General features: G+C 47.0%; 1 protein-coding gene across 1 annotated transcript in view; it reads right to left on the bottom strand.

The window, feature by feature from the left end:
• LIPA (lipase A, lysosomal acid type) overlaps positions 1-12,234 on the bottom strand; it is a 32,332-nt gene that overhangs the window by 2,398 nt on the left and 17,700 nt on the right. The window contains exons 4-8 of the mRNA XM_032312368.1: positions 9,688-9,886; positions 8,504-8,613; positions 6,881-7,017; positions 2,954-3,100; positions 1,900-1,971 (exon numbers count right to left, since the gene is read on the bottom strand). Coding sequence (XP_032168259.1) covers positions 1,900-1,971; positions 2,954-3,100; positions 6,881-7,017; positions 8,504-8,613; positions 9,688-9,886 — 665 coding nt within the window. The remainder of the gene's footprint in view (positions 1-1,899; positions 1,972-2,953; positions 3,101-6,880; positions 7,018-8,503; positions 8,614-9,687; positions 9,887-12,234) is intronic.

Raw genomic sequence — 12,234 nt, 5'->3', positions numbered from 1 at the left:
CTCAGGGTCCTGAGATCGAGCCCCACGTTGGGCTCCGTGCTCAGTGGGGAGCCTGCTTGAGATTCCCTCTCTCCTTCTCTCCCTCTCCCCACTCTCTCTCTCTCTCTCAATAAGTGAAAAATAAAATCTTCAAATCAATCAATAAATTTTTTATTTGGCACTGCAATCGTGATAGTGATGTCTGGTGACAGAGGGTAGGCACACTTGCGGGAACCACCGCGTAACGTAAAGACTCATGAAATCACTGTGTTGTACACCCGAAACCAGTGTAACACAGTGTGTCAACCAGACTGCAAGAAAATAAATACGAATTTTACTTCAACTGGAATGTAGCTACCATATGACATGATAAAGAAGCTACACACATGACTGTACTTGTTAAACTTCATGCTGACTTTTACTGAAATCTGAATCTTCAGCTTTTTCAAAGAGTTAACTATCTTATTTGGGAAAGAAATACATACTACATACGATGTATGGACTAAGACTTAGATGTAGGAGGGCATGTGATGGCAGGAGCACTGGGAGTCGAACTCAACTGAAGAATCGCTAAGTTCTACCTCTGAAACTAGTAACATTCTATATGTTAACTGATTGGATTTAGATTTAAAAATATACATATTTTTATACTGTCCTACAAAGAGTATTAAAGTTCATAAACTCTGTGGCTGAAAAAAGACATGGATTAATATGTATTTATATTAATTAATATATTGATGTCTGTATGAAAAATATTGATTATATATTAATATGTGTACATGGACTAACAAAACCACCAAATTATACTTATGTTAATCTGTGAATTAATATATTTGTTTATGATCCCCATCAGTTTCCACATATCCACACATCCAGCCAACCCAACAGCTCTAATGTGAGCCCAACTCCCCTTACTTTTTTGAAACAATATTTTTAAAAGGTGTCATTTTACAGGGAACTCCTGATTCAGATGCAGACAGTGACTGTCCCTCATTTGGCAACTGTTCTCCAAGACACCCACAGCATCTTGGTTTGGAACTTAAATGGTGAGTTATTTCATGTTTCAAAACAAGTCAGGGGGTGCCAGGGTGGCTCAACTGGTTAAGCGTCTGCCTTCAGCTCAGGTCATGATCCCAGGGCCCTGGGACTGAGGCGCCATCAAGCTCTCTGCTCAGCGGGGAGTCTGCTTCTCCCTCTGCCACTCCCCCTGCTTGTGCTCTCTCTTGCTGTCTCTCACTCCCTCTCTCAAATAAATAGAACCTTAAAGAAAGAAAAAAAATTGTAGGAAGGAAGTTCCTGTAAAAATATGTCCTGAGGTAGAAATAAGTCCCTTATACACCGTTAGGTGGGGGAAAGCAAGTTAGAATAATCAGAAGAAAATAATTTACTTAATCTATTTCTACAACAGTTCTTTGTACCTGCATGTTCAAGGAGCTCTTTCTGAAATGATCTGTGGCAAGAGGCAGACAGTGGGATGCAGAGACACTTCACAGCTCTGGGTACACATTTTCTATCTCTGGGTCTGGTTGCCGAGTCTTGTTTTTCATAATGGGAGAATTATTACCTTTTTCTTATACATAATTTCTAAATTTTCTAGAATGAACAAGCAGGCATTGCTTTTGTGGCGATGTGACGAAAACAATCAAAACATCATTTTAAAAGCAAGTGGCTCCCATTTACTCCCACGGCTGGTTTGGCTCTGGCGTGTCCCGATGGGTTCAGTCCTATCGTGTTCATGGCTTTGTAAGGACGTCGCAGCCTCCCTCCCAAAGCTGGATGAACTCGCCCAGAGTGCAAGGGCACAATGGGAGGAACCCAGGACTCTGGAGAAGGAAACCAGCTCCCATGGCTGAGCAGCCTGGCTTTGTGCAGGACAGGAAGGGCTTGCCTCTGGAGGGGCTGGCAGAGAAGTACACCTACCTGGCCCCAGTGAAGCATATTTTGCACAGAGGTTCCGGCAGGAGAGTGTGCTACATACACAGGCACTCTGGACTGCAAAAGAAACACGGTGAAATAAAGAATGGACACAGCATTAAGGAGGCATTGACACTAAACCTCTTTTGCACTTCAGAGCCACAATCTCAAATACGGGAGACTACAAGCAGGGGAAAGAGTTCTAGTTCTCTGATGACACGTACGCCCTATAAAAACCCATAGAGCCGCACACACACAGAACACGGACGAAGGACACAGAGCAACACGGTAACTGACTGTAGGGCTGAGCTGACGGGTCATTCTGACTTTGTTCTTCAAACTTTTCTGAATTTCCAACATTTCATGTAACAATCAGAAAAATTAACACTACTGTAAAAAACTCCCTAGAGCCTTCATTCTAGAATTTTAAAGCCTGCTTTCAAAATGCAACAGACAAACAACAAATATATTTAGAGATTCCAGCAAAGGGACGCCTGGGTGGCTCAGTAGGTTAAGCCTCTGCCTTCCACTCAGGTCATGATCTCAGGGTCCTGGGATCCAGCCCGAGATGGGCTCTCTGCTTAGCGGGGAGCCTGCTTCTCCCTCTCCTTCGGTCACTCCCCCTTGCTCCTGGTCACTCTCTCTCTCTCAAATAAGATTTGGGGGGTGGGGGAAGCATTAGAAACACGGGCATACTGCTGGCCGAGGGTCTACATTTTATAAAAAAGGTAAATAAAAGTATACACACATACACACACGCACACACATTTAAATACACTCATAGTCATCTCTTAAAAGAAACAGATCACTAGAACGATTACAAATACCAGGACTTAAATTATGACAAGTCTCCTCGTTCAGTAGGAAGTTGCTAACGGCAGGCCTGAGGAGAGCAGCAGACAGCTCCCCGGGCACCTGCTGGAGATCCGTCTGTGCCTCCTCAATGAGAGACCCGTGAGCTGTCTGAGGAGGTCGTCCCTGCTTCTCTCTCACACCGCCCAGCACAAACAAGCAGCTCCCCAGACAAACGCACTGAAAAGGAGAGCAGGTCTCAACATACCATGTTTAAGTTCTTCTCGTTAAATCCACAGAGAACAAAAAAGGTATTTCCACAGAGCTCCTTCAGAATGACGTGGTTGCAAATGTGTGTGCCCAGCCACTTCAAAAGCGTACTCTGGGGAAGAAATTCTTTGACCCCAAACAAGTCCTAAAACATAAAAGGGAACCCAAGAGTATCTCAGCACTTCATTCTGGCAGAAGGCTTCCCTGACCCACCCCTGAAGCAGAGACACACGCCAAGCGTCTCCGCATGTGACCCCAGAAAAGAAATGGCAACGGGAGGCAGACCGTCGCACTAGGACACGCAGGCCAAAGCCGATGTTAGAGCAGTGGTCGAAAGTCTCCGGTGAGAAGAGGCAGAAAGTCACATCTGTTCACAGCAGACTTTCCACCGTGGGAAAGGGCATTAATGACCACTCAGCCCAGGGCCATCCCCAAAGAGTGCCACAGACTGCTGGGTGGGTCGTGACTTCCAAGAACGAGTCGCAGCCAAGCCTGCTCCACCACGTGTCTGCATGGGGCAGATGTGGCCTGTCCTGCCCCCTGCTCTTGTCTTTTTCTTCTGACACTTTTTTTCTTGAGCTAGTGCGTGCGTAACACAAAATTTACCCTTTTGACCCTTTTTTTTTTTTTTTAAAGATTTTATTTATTTATTTGACAGAGAGAAATCACAAGTAGGCAGAGAGGCAGGCAGAGAGAGAGAGAGAGAGAGAGAGAGGAGGAAGCAGGCCCCCTGCTGAGCAGAGAGCCCGATGTGGGACTCGATCCCAGGATCCTGAGATCATGACCTGAGCCGAAGGCAGCAGCTTAACCCACTGAGCCACCCAGGCGCCCCCTTTTGACCCTTTTTTAAAGTATTCTATTCAGGGGCATTCGGACACTCAAATTCCTGTGCAACCGGCATCACTACCCATCTCCAGAGCTCTTCCAACACCTCAAGCTGAGACTCCGTTCCATTAAACAAGAACTCCTCATTCCTCCCCCACCAGCACTGCCTAGTCTTATAAATAAAGTTTTATTGACACAGACACACTCCTTTTCCTCTTCTTTGTCTCTGGCTCTTTTCACACGACAGTGGCAGAGTTCAGTACTTCCAACAGAGACCGTACGATCCACAAAGCCAAGAGTATTTACTCTACGGGCCTTTAAGGGAAGAAGTCTGCTGACTCCTGGGGTACGTGAAGCCATGACCAATGTGTTCTAGTATTTTGAGGCAATCACTATGCCTGCGAAGTTCTTCACACACTGGTGCATGGGAAACAGAAAAAAAGATTTTCCATATATTGAACCCAAACGGGTCCCCCTATAAGTCGCACTTCTGCGGATGCCTCCCCTGTGGAGGGACAAGCAGGAGTGAAAAATTAAAATGCCTCCCAAGGCAGGATGTCTAATGTCCCCCCACCCCAGGAAAAAACAAAGATCCATTGAGATCCTAATTCCCAGTATCTCATCATGGGACCTTATTTGGAGACAGGGTCTTTAAAGGGGTCATCACGGGAAGATGTGGTGATCAGGGTGGGCCCCACACAGTAGGGCAGGGGTCCTTAAAGAAAGGAGAAATCTGGGCAGAGACAGACACACACAGGGGCACGCACACACATGGAGATGAAGGCAGAAATGGGAGTGATGTTCTCACAAGCCAAGGAATGCCAACCCAGGCACCAGAAGCCAGGGACGAGGCGCGGGGCAGATGCCTCCTTGTAGCCCCAGCAGACTCATGTGGGCAGGCAGGAAACTGTGAATGTGTAAAACGGGCCTCCTGCCCAGAGTGAGGTTTTGGGAGCTGCTGAGAACCACAGGAACTGTAACTCACATGCCCAGCCTAAGGGCACAACTGCTTTGTGGTACACAGCAACCTTGATCCCCACCACCCCGCCCAAAATAAACATCAAGTTTTCAGCACCAGACACGCTTTATAAAGGGTGTGACTAATCTGAAGTTGTAACACTGTGTGGGCCATATTCAGCACTTCTTCGGGAAAATTCCGTCCACATACACACAGCCTGTCCTCTGTCGAGTCTTTCGACTACAAGACAGCCAACCAGTACCTGAAGACAGACCCTGGGTCCCCTGACTGTCTTCTCCTAACTAATCACAGGATGGGTAGCTGGGCAGAACTGAGGAATACCGAGTGCAGAGAGGGTCATACTGTGGGAAATGGCATCGGTATTTAAAACTCCTGGCTTTGAGTCTAGGTAACGGTCACATGTGATAAATGCAGACATTTGTGAGGTTCTCTCCTAAAAACAAGAGGACACTGCATCACCGACTTAGAGGGCAATAAGCCACCCTTTCCTCCTGACTGACCACGGACGTGAAGTTGACCTCAAGCTTCCCCACAGTGACCTGAATGCCACTGTGACCTTCTCCTGGGAACTCCATATGAGCAGGACAGTCCATGCAGGGAAAGTAAAATTCACCTTACGCACTTACAGGCCCGCTCAAATCAATCTTGATGCCTTTCTAATTTATAATCTTTGTGTTCTGAGAGTGAGGGCACTAAGCTTTTGTGGAGGCCACGTGGATTTCCCAGAGCATTTACTTTTTCCCTCTGTCACTGTCCTAGGATATTAGAAAACACCACCATCGGGGACAGTGACTCCCAAAGACCAGTCTGTTTGTTGACACTAGGATTCGATGTTGTGCTTTGTGAAAATGCAGGTGCTGGGCCCATCTCCAGATTCAGTGAGCTACCATCTCCAAGGTGGGGAGTTGGCGGGGGGGGGGGGGGGTCTGTAACTACTCAGCTACTAGAGCACAATCTCCAAGGATTAAATTACATCAGAAACCCTCCTATGACACAGCCATGCAGGTCTTCGGGAGGAAGGGCACAGGGACATGGCAAGGGCGAAGGAGCAACGACCTAGGGAAGTGATAGTCCCGGATTAATGAAGTACTCGTTACACGGCCTTCTAGAATGTGACGGTGTTTTATGCAGTAAGTGATAGCTCTCCCACCCTGAAAAATGCATCTGCAGAACCTGTTTCAATTCACACGCAAGGTCTATAGGAAAAGACCCACCCTGAGCCCTGTGTTCAACTCTGAGGAAGGAGTGAGAGCGACCCTGGTAATGGAAGGGGACGTTACTTGCAATCTCTGAATGGCTTATAATGAAAGCGGAAGCTTCTATGACCCGAGACATTAAAGGTAAGTTCGGTCAGAGAGGGCCACATCTCATCTGTGTGTCTGGACACCAGTGTGGAGAACCCACCTTACGGGAGGGTCAGATACTGAGGTCACAGGATGGTCTGTATTCCCTGTGAACTTGTCTTAAATGGCCGATATGTTTATGCTCCTGTATGGGAATTCATGAGTGCATATCAATGTACCATACATCAAACACTGATAGTGTGTGCATGATGGACCATCTGCCCTCAGCTGGTTCTCAACTTGTCCTCCTAAAAACTGCTTCCTCCTTCAACAGAGCTTGGGGGTTACGCCATTCTAGGGTTGAGTCTCAATGAGGTTACCGGCTTGTGTTAGGGGCCACATTATGAAATGTAATAGGAACAGTGTCTTCCGATAGCCCTCATTGTGGCCAGGGTCAGGCATGTGGGAACAGCACGCCCTCCCTCCCCCATCCCCTGCCTGCTCCCACCTGCCGGCTCACTGTGTGAGAAAGGGCAACTCCAGGAGTTTAAGCTACTTCTCCCGGACTTCCTTGTGCTCCCTTTGCATGGTGGGTGAAGAGTGCCGCCAAGTTAACAAGGAGAAGATGGTCTCTCTTGTAGAATTAGTGATACACCTTCCCTGACTCCCCAGGACCTGGAAGTAGGGATGAAGGGGGAAAATACACCCTGGGGAGAAGCAGCCCCACCGTGCCATCAGTAGTGAACCATAGAGGAGGAAGAACCCTTTAGAGGCCAATTCTTCAGATCTGAAAAGGTAGTTTGTGGGGCAAGAGAAGGGTCGGGGGGAGTCCAAGTACCTTCAAGAGAAATTCTGGCAATTTTCCTAATTTGGTTAGTGGGCTCGTAGAGAACTCGACTGAAGCCACAGGAGCCAGGGCAAAAAACATTTTAACCTTCTTGGCCAGCTTGGGAATCTGTGAAAATGCTATAAAACCTGTGGGAACAAAAGGAAGATAATAGGAATTTCATCCTGTAGGACTCTCTCAGGAAAGGCGGTCGTGCGTTTTGCCCTCTAGTGGCAGCCTAAGGACCATGCAAGCAACGTCCCTGCAACCAGGAGACAGAACACTCACACTGGGGCCTCTGAACTTTGTTTGCACAGAGTGTGATTAAACTAGTAAATCAAGTACTTGTTAAGTGCTCCATTCAATCTTCAACCTACATGTGCACTGGAAAAGAGCCAGAAGCTGTCCCTGTTCCCTTAGTCATGTTAGCTGAGCGAAGGAAAGTCTCTCCCTAAGGGGGCTGCCCACCCAGCCCCACCACCCCAGGAACAACGTCAGAGGCCTTCAGATCAGTTGCCAGTGACTCAAAAGGGACTTACACACTGAGAATGCTCTAGCGCTAAAATATTTTTTAGCCTCCTCTTGGGTCACTCCTTGCCTTGAACTTGGCCCTAGAGTGTCCCTGTAGAACGCATTAGGGCAAAGGCCACAAGTAGACAAGTCATGGGACAAGGATTACAAATGAAGAAAAATCCTTAACTCCACTCATAAGGAAGATACACCCATGGGTGCTGCCTTCTGTCTGTAGCCTCTCAAACCGGCTAAGTGTTCCAAGGCAGTAGGGGTGCAGACATGGAACCAAACACATTAGGATTCTTAGGAGCACACCTACCTTTCACTGACTGACTGTGCTTTTAGGAATGTATGGGAGGTTGTGTGCTAGAAACACAGACACTAATCTTAGCACATACTAAAAGAAGGAATTAAATAAATTATGGGACAGGTCCCTAGGCCTAATCAATGGAACTCTTATTTGCTAGAATTACAGGTAATTTTTATTTTCTTTAAACTTTGCTGAAAAAAATTTTTAAGTAGGCACCACACTGAGCATGGAGCCCAACACGGGGCTTGAACTCACGACCCTGACATCAAGACCTAAACTGAGCTGGACGCCTAGCTGACTGAGACACCCAGGTGCTCCCAAATTTTTTATTTTTGCATACAACGAACACACTTTCCTTTTATAATCAGTATAAATAAAAAATGCGTACGACTTTTAGCAACTATTTAGAAATGAAGCATAACATGGCATGTTTGCGGTTAGTCTGATTCCCCTTAAGAGTCAGTGTATTTTCTTATTTTCTGTTTAAAAGTCTCTGCACTTAGAACCCCCTTGTTTTCTGGCCTCTCACATCCCCACAGATAACCCAGGAAAATTCGTACTAGGTTGTGACTCCCATCAATTCCTTCTGTGTCAAGAGTACCATACACCTCATCCAGCCATTGATACAAAAGTCTGAATTTCCAGAGAAGGTGAATTATTACCCCCAATTCCCTGCCCTTCCCTATTAAGTATTCAAACACCTCTACGCAAACTAACAGTACTTTTTCACATTCCACTTCTAAGAACAGACGCAGACTCTGTATTACGTACTGACACATTCGGTCAAGCTCTAGTCTTTATCACATACGTACCTATCGTGGTGCCTTGAGAGTGACCCACATAATACACTTGTTCTTGGCCAGTTTTATTCAGAATGAAGTTAATCGAAGCTGGTAGGTCATAATTTGCCATTTCATCAAAACTGGAATCCACAAAAGGAAGGCTTTCATTAAGACGTCGCACGCAAACACAACTGTACGCAAACGGGAAGGGTGCGGTGGGACAAGTGCCCGAAAGAGGGGCCCCACGGGGAAAAGCAGCACTGAGCACAGGAGAAATTAACAGGACTGTGTAGACCCCTCACCACCATCCTCCTCTTTAAAAGCATCAGTTAGTTTTACCCATTCTCGAACATTTCTGTAAGTGAGGTCCAACGGTAGGCTATGCCCACACTGTTGTGTGGCCACTGGCCATTCATTGTGTAAACACACAGCACTCCATCTGTCCATTCGGTGCTGAAGGGACTTGGTAGTTTCGGACCTTCACTATTACAAATGGTGAGACAACACACATGTCATCGCACATGCCTTGGGAAAAGCTCCTGTTCTTGCATATCCTGTCCTTAGGGAAGCTGTGGTTCGGAAACAAGCCTGAAGGAGTCCACAGCTCTGACCTTCTCTGATACCAGGTACCAAGACCCCACCCTGGACCCACGCACAGGGGGCTGCTTGTCATTAGGAGATGCGCGAGCAGACTGTTACCGCCACGTGCAACACGCCAGGCTCTCTCCCTGCACCCTTGCCTCTGATTCTCCCGCCGACCTCATGAGACAGGTGTTTGTTCGCCCCTTTTACAAAAAAGAATACTGACACACAGAAGGCTTGTGCAACAAGTGCAAGGTCACTCGGGGAGTAAGAGGCAGAGCCAGAAGCAACAGAGAGGAGAGGACAATTTCTGGAAACAGAAAACAGTGCGTGTTGATGGAGGAAGGAAGAAGGTCCTAGGACACGATTTATCCAGCTGGTCCCACACAACCTGGAATGCCAAAATAACTAAAAATCCATAAATGAATCTGATTCTTAAAATGCAATTATTTACTGATAATTTACCTGACTGCGATTTACTAAATTTCTCACCAGGTTTAAAACCTTTCACGAGCCATCAGCTTCTCCTCTCCTACAATCTTGAGTTGCCCATCGATCTGCCCCCCACCCCGGAGGTGTCTGTGTTAAGGGTGCTAAAGAAACAGACCTGGTCATCATCAATTCAAACGTACCTGAAAGCCCAGAATTCAGTCTGGGAAGCTGAAAGAGTCTTGTGTTTCCGAGACCAGGTGTTCCCTCTGCTGTTCCCCATCCACACGTCAAAACCAGCGTCTGCCAGAATGAAGCCCAGGCTGCTGTTGGGCAGGTTTGTGATCCAGTTACTAGAGTCTGCCAGAAGGCCGTGCTGCAGGAACACCACTGGCTTAAGACCTGGAAAACAGCCATGTTTGCAGCACCTCACTGTAAGTGAGATCTTGCTGAGCAGATAATTCATAAAAGATCGCAAAGCACATAATGAGACAAAAACAAATCAAAATGTCGAGGTAGCAATGTACTCTCATATAACATCGGTCAAGAGTATCTTTCTAAACAGTGCTGCCAAAGTAGTAGTGAAAACAGACCATTCTGCATAACTAATAACCAGAAGCATTGACTTAACCTAGAAAATTGTTACTATAGGGCGCCTGGGTGGCTCAGTTGGTTAAGCGACTGCCTTCGGCTCAGGTCATGATCCTGGAGTCCCAAGATTGGGAGCACTGGGCTCCCAGCTCCCTGGGGAGTCCGTTTCTCTCTCTGACCTTCTCCCTTCTCCCTTCTCATGCTCTTTCACTCTCTCTCTCTCAAATAAATAAATAAAATCTTTAAAAAAAATTGTTACTATATTCTAATTGTTACTATATTCTTAAATGATGAAATGTTTCTATAATGTATTTGCTCCAGAAATTACATTTCTTACCATGTATCCTAACGAAATAAATCAAAAGACAGGAAAAGATTATATACAGGGGCACTTGGGAGGCTCAGTTGGGTGAGCATCTGCCTTCAGCTCAGGTCATGATCCTAGGGTCCTGGAGTCAGTCTCACCACCAGCTCCCTGCTCAGCCTAGAGTCTGCTTCTCCCTGTCCCTCTGCCCCTCCCCCCACTCATGCTCACTCTCTCAATAAAAAAAAATCTTTTTAAAAAAGATTATCACATATTCTTTTATTTACTTTTTACTTTTTATTCTTCTATTCACCTATACGGTGATGTAGTAGAAAAACAAAAAGAATCAGGAGCCAGAGACTCTTGACCAGAGGTCAGAGACATGACCTCTGCCTGTTTACATTACGTTAAGACCATTTAGTCATTTGTTAAACAAGCATTTACTAAACACCAACTATGTGCCAGGCATTTCCAGAACTGGGGACATGGCCTAGAACAAACACAGGAAGAAAACCATTCCCTGTCCCGGAGCTGTTAGACTGACCACGAGTGTTAGAGACAGACACACCTGGTTTGAACCTGTCCTCTCCAACTTTAGACACGTGCAAAACACTTCAACACCCTCCGAGACTGGTCATCCCCTGTAGCAGGGAAATGTCATGCGCACTTTATAAGGAGTAACGAGCTAGGAGATACGACATGAAAAGTTCTTAGCCAAGTGCCTGATACACAGTAAGAACTCAGTATACATTAGCTCGTTATCGTCACCCAGCCAGCTGAGTCTCCGTTCCATCAATAACTGTCAACAGAAATAAATGAGGTAATGAAGGGACGGACACACAGATCACAAAGTAAGAGCTCCCTTTGCCCTCCACCCGTTAGTTAGGACAGGGAGACGCTGGGGGCCGGGGAAGCTGACTGCTGAGTGGTCAAATAATTCACTGCAGTAATTCAGCCATCGACAACAACCCAAGGCCTGTGGCAGCCCAGAAAAGTTCATAACCCAGCCTGGAAGGGGAAAAAAAGCAAAGCACAAAGCAACAGACTACTCTCGACAGCAGCTGGACAGCGATGAGTTGCACAGTCAAGAAGGGGTGTAGAAATACCACGGAGAAATGGGAAGAAAGATCCATGCGGACAGATGGGAAGTGAACCGACCCATGTTTCCTCCTGTTTCTGTCCTACGATGGATTTGGTAACCAATGGATTGCTTTTCAAGGGACTGTCCCTCTGAAGCCCGTGGGCTCTCCCCACAACCCCAGGAGGCCCCGTCCAAACACTTCACAGCATGAACACCACCCCCAGTCATGCTGTGTGGACGCTGCTCCCCATGTCTGTAGAGCAGCAGGACAGCCTGCCAGGCAAAATCATGACTCGTGATTTTGTAATGACATCCAGCAGCCCCCTGCACGGCCGGGGCCACGTCTCCACCTTCCCCCAGGGGAGAGAGAATAGAAAGCAAAATCGATCAAGACTGGGGCAGCTTGGTGAGCACATTGTTGTCTTCAGTACTCATTCTGGTGCTACGTGACCAGGACCACCTGGTGAGAGAGTTCCTCAGATGAGGCCCTGGGGGACCCACGGCATCTGAGACTGGCTTAGCGAAGACCGTACTCCAATAGGGGGATAAGAGTCATCATAGAAAGTTCAGGTACACTTCAGTGATGCAGTAACAGTGACTGAGATTAATTCGTTTTGAAATCGTAGTTCATGAGATGTGTTTTAAGGATTGGGGGCTCCTCAGCAGAGCTGTCCTGTGGGGACAGTGACTAGAGGCATGATGGCTCAGGGTAACTGGGCAACGCCATGGGAAGGGCGCCGGGGAGCCCCACGGTGGTGTTCAGAACCCCCTCGG

Source organism: Mustela erminea, chromosome 14, assembly GCF_009829155.1.
Source record: "Mustela erminea isolate mMusErm1 chromosome 14, mMusErm1.Pri, whole genome shotgun sequence".
Taxonomy (NCBI): Eukaryota; Metazoa; Chordata; class Mammalia; order Carnivora; family Mustelidae; genus Mustela; species Mustela erminea.
Note: the sequence above shows the minus strand (reverse complement) of the source record. Positions and strands in the feature narration are given on the sequence as shown.